General features: G+C 35.0%; 1 protein-coding gene across 1 annotated transcript; it reads left to right on the top strand.

Moving 5' to 3' along the window:
* Positions 1-842: 842 nt before the first annotated feature.
* FRS11 (FAR1-related sequence 11) lies at positions 843-7,695 on the top strand. Its single transcript, XM_088117846.1, has 3 exons — positions 843-2,578; positions 3,153-3,596; positions 6,814-7,695. Exons 1-3 carry the CDS (start codon positions 1,598-1,600, stop codon positions 7,429-7,431), a joined length of 2,043 nt encoding a protein of 680 aa, XP_087973972.1. The 5' UTR covers positions 843-1,597; the 3' UTR covers positions 7,432-7,695.
* Positions 7,696-8,179: the final 484 nt, after the last annotated feature.

The following is an 8,179-nucleotide window of genomic DNA, read 5'->3' on the forward strand; positions in this document are numbered from 1 at the left end:
TTCAAAGAGAAAATCTAACAGCATGATACGGTAAAACGACAGTTTAATACTTCCTAACTTTATTTTTTTTTCGTTTCTATTCTGCATGATGATGAAATCAACTATTGTTAGTGATCTAATAAGCATATTGTATATATCTCTTTATATTAGGTTATATATAATTTGTCTATTATGTATTATTATAAAATATACACAATAATTTATTATATGAATATGTACAATATTTTAATTTTAGTTATATATAATATATATATATTATGTTTCTCGTTTTTTCATTAATTTCATTTTATGTTAATATTATATACACATGGTCATAAATATATACTTATGTACTTTTGAAATTAAATATTATTATGAATCTAATGAATATAGTGTAAATACCTATTTATACTAGGTTATAACTTACATTCATGAAGGTAACTACAAATTTGGTCGGATTCGTGGGTGTTGTACCGCCACTTGCTCTCATCGAAGGAGGGAGGGAGGGGACGACATGGTGGGAGAGAAAGAGAGGGATTATGGTTTTGTGGGATGAAGTAGAGAAAAATAGATTTGAAGTTGAAAAATCCATTTTTCCGTATTTGATTTTTTCATAATTGTTTATTAAATATATATTTAAAATGATGAATTTGTAAAATTCTGCATGGATGCCATTCAATATGTGTGCATTTTAACCTAAAAGTTTAAAATCTTAAACATAAATAGTAAATTGAATTTGGATATAGACTAGTAGTTTATTGTTAAAAAAAAAAACAAAAAAAAGAAAAAAAAAGAAAGGTTTTTGAGATGGCGTGTCCTTAGAAATAAGGGGAAGAGAAATTGTAGGCGTCGGATAAGAAAGTGCGCAGGAACTATAAATTGGTTCTCATCAGCTCCCTGCGCAACTTAGGGCTCTGCTCCTTTCAAATCCCGACTTTCACTTTCACGGCTTCATGGCGCCTTCTAAACCTTAAAACCGCGGTAAAAACCACCTCTCTCTCTCTCTCTCTGTATATTTCATTTTCTATTTCTCAATTCGTTCCCATTCCCTAATCTGATTACACGTCCCATTTCATGAACATGAAAATGGAAGGAATCTATCTGTGCCCATTTGATTATCTGCAAAAACACCACACCCAGTTGCTAATTTTTGTTTGCTTTTGATCAAGGGGAGACGTGTTGGGATTGGAAATTTGTGGCAATTTGGGAATCATGATGTGGGTACTTGAAGGTTTTAGTTCATTTGGTTACTCTGGCTGTGACTTGGATTTGATGAGATAACAGTGTTGTATGCAAAAACAAAATTATGTTGTTCAAATTCGTTACCAACTCCATTCTGCAGTATATTGGAACACTAGGAGGGAATTTCTATGGCTTAGACATGCTCTTCTTCAGAGCAAATTAGAAATGTCTAAACTTGTAACCTGTAGATTTTCATTTGGAATGGTTTTTTGGCTTCTTGACAAGGAAAGGAGAAGAAATGCTCAACGTTTTTAAGATAGAAATGGAGAGTGCTGAATAGTTTGAGCTGTTCATTTAACAGATAAGTTTCTACTCTTTCTCATTTTGGTTTGTTGATTTCGAAATGCTCAGCTGAACTTGAGTGGTTAGATGAGAAATGATGTCTGAAGAGACTGGACAGTTGTTGGTGGTCTATGATGATCCCTCTGACCAACAGTCCTTGTCTTTAGACGAAACCGGCAGCACGGAGGAGTCACCTGATGAAACCAGGCTGTCCTTGGATTCGAGTAATGATGTAATTCCATATATAGGGCAAAGGTTTCCCACTCATGATTCTGCTCATGAGTTTTACAGTGAATTTGCAAAGAGATGTGGCTTCTCAATCCGAAGACATCGAACAGAGGGAAAAGACGGGATTGGGAAAGGCCTTACAAGGCGCTATTTTGTTTGCCATCGTGCTGGGAACACACCTATTAAAACACCAAATGAAAATAAACCTCAAAGAAACAGAAAATCCTCCAGGTGTGGATGTCAAGCATATATGAGGATAAGCAAAACAATGGAATTAGGACCACCAGAGTGGCGTGTCACTGGTTTTGCGAACCACCATAATCATGAACTACTAGAACCAAACCAAGTTCGTTTCCTTCCTGCATACCGAACTATATCTGATACAGACAAGACTCGAATTGTTATGTATGCCAAATCAGGAATTTCTGTGCAGCAAATGATGAGGCTGATGGAGCTAGAGAAAGGTGTGGAGCCAGGATATTTGCCGTTCACTGAGAAGGATGTCAGAAATCTACTTCAATCATTTAGAAAATTAGATCATGAAGAAGAGAGCATCGATTTATTGAGGATGTGCAGAAACATTAAGGAGAAAGATCCGAACTTCAAATTTGAGTATGTAATTGATTCAAACAACAGGTTAGAGAACATTGCCTGGTCATATGCGTCATCTATTCAGGCATATGAGATATTTGGTGATGCAGTGGTCTTTGATACTACACATCGACTGACTGCATTTGACATGCCACTCGGGATATGGGTTGGAATTAATAACTACGGAATGCCTTGCTTCTTAAGTTGTGTACTTCTTCGGGAGGAGAATTTGAGATCATTTTCATGGGCTTTAAAGGTACTAGAGTTTTAATATTATTTCTTCGTCAATAAGTGTATCACAGTAGGATCAGTTTGTCTGATTTTATTCAACAATTTAATAATGAAATGACATCAGTTGTTGGATAAAAAAAAGTGTATCACAGTGGGAATTTAACTTTTTCTGGTAACTATAATATTTCATATCTTTATCTTCAGCTCTACAAAATTAAATCAATATGCTCTATGGTAACATAACTAGTAGAAGATTTAAAATATTTAAATGTTTGTTTTGAATTTTAATAGCTATCTTTCTCAATTTAACACAAGGTTCTGAATCTTGCATCATATTTTCTTAAATTAATTAGAAACAGACGTTTTGAGGAATTTTAGTTTGTCAAAGCATGTTTTTCACTTCTTAGCTCATGGTTGTCAATTTGCAAGAGCTCAGGTTTCACCTCCCTTTATGAGAAGTTTAGTACTCATGTCATTTGTCATTTTGATTTTAAAGTTGCCCCTTCATTCACTATTATGGCTCTGCAATAGACATGATATCTGTTTAAATAGTTTGCCACTCAGTTTATTTATTTGTTTATTTCTACCGTGCTATGAAGACATTTATAGGGTTCATGAATGGGAAGGCACCACAGACGATATTAACTGACCAGAATGGGTGTCTCAAAGACGCAATTGCAATGGAACTGCCAACTACTAAGCATGCTCTTTGTATTTGGATGATTGTGGCAAAGTTTCCATCATGGTTTAATGCTGTTCTTGGAGAACGTTACAACGAGTGGAAGAGTGAATTTTGTCGACTGTATAATCTTGAGTCGATTGAGGATTTTGAAATAGGGTGGAGGGACATGGTGAATTCCTTTGGTCTGCATACTAACAGGCACATCGTCAACTTATACAGTTTGCGTTCCTTTTGGGCATCACCATTCTTGAGAAGCCACTTCTTTGCTGGAATGACAACTATTGGGCAGTCAAAAACAATTAATGCTTTTATTCAGCGATTTTTGAGTGCACAGACTCGACTTGCACAGTTTATCGAACAGGTATGCTGCTTTATCTTACTATTTCAGTTAGATTAGATGTGACTTATATCCGACTTACGCAGGCAATATTGTTCCCAGTGTAGTTTTAGAATTCATAACTTTTTGTTTGGTACTTCGTCAAGCATCTTTCATCTCTTTTTTCTGATTGAAGTATAGGGCCAATCTTTAGCCTATGATTGAGTGATTTTAGAACAACGCTGGCAATTATTGGTTGATTTTGGTTTTTAATGCTATTATTCTTCTTTTCATATTATATGATTGCTTTCATATATTATGAACACACACATATTGAATCTAGGCTAGGGTATGCCACATCTACCATGTGTCTAAACTCTATTTGAAGCCATATATATATATATATTTCAATATAAGAAACCTTGAGAGAAATGAAAAAAAAATAAAAAATACCCGGGCATACAAAAAATTAGCCCGACAATAGGACAGCCCCTAAAGAAAGGAGCTCAAATCCAAAAGAATAACGTCTAACTGATAATTACAATTAATCTTAGAGATCAATCCCCTGCAGCATACCTCCTGGATCTCTCCATCTCTAAAGATTCTATTGTTTCTCTCCAGCTAAATTCCCCACAAAGTAGTAATGAGATAGGTCTGCCACAAAAACGAGAGGGACACCCCAAAGCACTAAAAGCCATGATCCCATATATCCTGTAGAAACTAACAAGACCATAGAATGTGGTCGAGATCCTCTAAGGCACCTTTACAAAGCACACACCACTACGATTTCAAAAGGAAGGAAGAACACCTCTCAATACGATCCAAGGTATTGACTTTTTCATGTAAGACTTGCCATCCAAAGAATTTATTCTTTCTTGAAATTTTGACCTTCCAAAGAAAGGCAAATAACGAGGTTGAATAGGGGAATCTTTTGGCAGCAACATGCTCTAGCCCCTTGTTACTCGTTATTTAGGGTGTGATTCTTTTAAGAAACATTAGAGAAACTTTTAGTAGAGACAATTAAGGAAAGAAAAATCTTAGTCCGGTAAGCAAACTTATAGATAGAAATAAACACAAAAATTGTGGAAACCGAGCTAGGGTTCTATTTTGTTATATATAATATATATTGACAACTAGGTATCGAGACCCTACTCCTTGGACTATGCTCGTGACCCATCCACCTCATTTATCACTAGGAGGCTTTGCACACCTCAAGACCATCTTTCATAGACAAGGGTAATAAGTTATTAAAATTTTCATCTCAAGGTTTGAACTAGTACCTTATAGAATCTCCAAACATCCTAAGCCGTTATCACTAAAGCCATCCCTTATAGTAGACTTTATATCTTTTCCAAAAAGTAAAGAACAACAATAGATAAATTCTACTTGATAAAACCAAATAGAGTGTATAGTGAAAGTGCAGGAAATGTAATTTGATTGAAGCTTTTATTTTAGGCACTTGGTATTGAGTTTATGGGACGTTTGCCTTATATTTTGTTGTTAAGATTATTACCTCTTCATATAAATGTGTTTAAAAGATAAGAGTTTTCAAGGTGCCTAGCACTCACTTTGGTGGGAGTCAGGCAACTATAGCCTCTCGGCTCTGTTTCGTTTTGTTCACTCCTTTGGGAGTTTGTATCTTTGAACAATTTTGTTCATTTTCATTTATCAATGAAAAGTTCGTATCTTGTTAAAAAAAAAAAAAGCCCCTCGGCTCAGTTGGTTGTATGTCATTTTGCCAACTCCGCATTTTGACTATTCACATCATTTCCAACATTCCACGTGGATGTCCATGGCAAAGCCCTTTATTAGAGAGTTAAACCCTTGTCTTTCTCTTCCATAGCAACCATAGTACTTTTTTTCTCCCTTAAACCCATATATTTGAACTTCAGCCGCTTGTTTTTTATTTGCTTGAGATGTGCTTTGGCCATCTCTCCTTCAGAAATTTCTCCCATTAAATCTCTCTGTCCCACTCCCCCTATATCTCTCTCTCTCTCTCTCAGTCTTCATAGACTCTCTCTTTCTCTTGCTTCCTCTTTCTTCTCACTTGTTTTTTCCTTTCTATTTAATAATTATCTTTGCATTTGAATTTTTCTTCTTGATACATGCCATGTTTGTTGTCTTGTCATTCTTGATTTCAAGCCCCTCTACCACTTCTTTTTCCCATTTTTTCTTTATATATATATATATTCTAATAATCAGTGTTTGAAGGAATAGCTTGTGCACAACTCTACTGGTCCCATAGGACAACTATAGTCACTATAACGGTTGACATAGAAAAAGTTATAAAATTTGCCACAATAAGTAACTTAGTTCACAATTTACCGTTGCAATTGATTTTTTTTTTTTTTCACATTTATAGTTGTGCTGTATTAGTCATTGATTTTTAATGCTTTGATGTTCTTTGTCTTTGTCTCTAACAAATTATTTCTATAGATAACAAATTTATATATGGATGCCTTGATTCACTCAAATGACACCTTTCCTGCACTTTTAGCAATTCTGGACCTTGTCGTCTTATAGGGAAGAGAATGCATGGCTTGAAATTGGATATTGCAATCCTTAGAACTCAAGGATATAGTTCTACAACCTATAAAATAGATTATGCCCAAGTAACATCGTGAGAATACTTAGAACTCCTGTATATAGTTGTAAAACCTATAAAAAAGATTTTGTTTAAATCTTCTGATATATCGATGCGGTTGAAACTGTTAAAAAATATACGTTTGATAAATAAAAACTAGTTCTCATTTAAACAAAAGTAGCCTAAAAAAATAATGGCCTAGACAAAGGAGCTTGGAAACAACAAGATGCAAGATTAAAACATATTAATCTAGTTGTTGAGAATTAGAATGAATAAAACGAGATTGGATGGACATCCGAAACGGAGAGGTTGGCGAGAATGTCCCGAAAGAGGTGTTGACTTTAAATAGTTTCAATTATAAATTTAGTCTCTACTCTTTGATGTTTATTTGTCCTTAAATTTTAAAATGTTTCGATTACATTATTGAATCTTGAATTGTGATTCTGTACCGGCCTTGTCATTAACATTATAAACTAAATGATGAAATGATATTCTTATTGTAAAATGTTTGTCGATTTAAACACGACATGACAGAAAAATAGTAGAATTGAGAATCCAATGGTTGGATAAATTTGCGTGACTGGATCATTTAATTGAGTTTATTTCTCGTAAGAATGGTTTAATTGTTAGGATATAAGGATATTTTTGGATTTTATGGCATTAAGTTTGCATATCCAGGTAGCTGTTGCTGTGGATTTTAAAGATCAAGCTGGAGAACAACAAACAATGCAACAAAATCTTCAAAATATCAGCCTAAAAACAGGGGCCCCAATGGAATCGCACGCTGCGACCATCCTCACTCCTTTCGCCTTCTCGAAGCTTCAAGAACAACTCGTGTTGGCGGCTCATTATGCATCCTTTCAAATGGATGATGGCTTCCTTGTGAGACATCATACAAAAGCGGAGGGAGGTCGGAAGGTGTATTGGATTCCTCGCGAGGGTATCATAAGTTGCAGTTGTCATCAGTTTGAGTTCTCAGGAATTCTCTGTCGCCATGCTCTTCGAGTCCTCTCGACCGGGAACTGTTTCCAGATACCAGACAGCTATCTTCCCGTGCGATGGCGAAGGATAAGCATGCCCTCAGTAAAGCTCCTTCAGAGTACTACAAATGATCATACAGAAAGGATTCAACTGTTGCAAAGCATGGTGTCAACTCTTGTAAGTGAATCTGCAAAATCACGGGAGAGGCTCGATATTGCAACCGAGCAAGTGTCCCTCCTCTTATCTCGCGTGCGGGAACATCCAACTTCATTATCAGGTTCAAGGGATGTTTCTACCATACACAGGAACTTGTAACTTTATATTGTAAACTAGGAAAGAGTGTTGAAGGGAACATTTTACATGAAGCGAGCCTGAACCAGTTCGGGTTTGGGTTCGGGAGAGAGAATTAGGCGAAATAGATGCCATTTTGAAGGCCTGCCAGCTTACTTAGTTTCATGTGCCATTTCTTTGGTTGTTGTATGGCTTAGAATATGTTCTCATGGTTAGCAAAGGATTAAGTAATACACAATTCTGTAATGTAAGAATTTAATGTAATCTTACGCATTTCCTTCTGTTCTATTTCTCTCCGCTAAATATACCAAAGGTTCTTTCCTCGAAAAAAAAAATATATATATATATACACACACACACCAAAGGTTCTCTAAGCTTTATGCTTTTAGCTAATTCTCAATTTGGCACTTAACTTTTCAAAATTATCGACTCTGTTCTATAAAAAATTGATGTATTATCTAGTTGTTGTATTAACATCACATGTTAATATGTCACTCATACTTTACACATAAAACTCAACTTCACGTTCATTGACAAGATTTATTTTAGTAGCATGTTCATGTGTCAAAATATATTAAGAAAATAATAATTTAACGACACATTAACTTTTTGTTAACAAATTCTGACATATTCTTATAAGAAATAATGTAATTAAAATTTTTAAAACATTGAGAATTTTAAAAGATTAATAATCAAAATGAGAACAACTTTAAAAGACTAGGAACTATTTGATACGTTTTACTCTACAAGTTTTAGAGAGTAAAAAATGTGC

The sequence above is a fragment of the Momordica charantia genome, assembly GCF_013281855.1.
Source record: "Momordica charantia cultivar OHB3-1 chromosome 9 unlocalized genomic scaffold, Mcharantia_2.0 BLBB01000009.1, whole genome shotgun sequence".
NCBI lineage: Eukaryota > Viridiplantae > Streptophyta > Magnoliopsida > Cucurbitales > Cucurbitaceae > Momordica > Momordica charantia.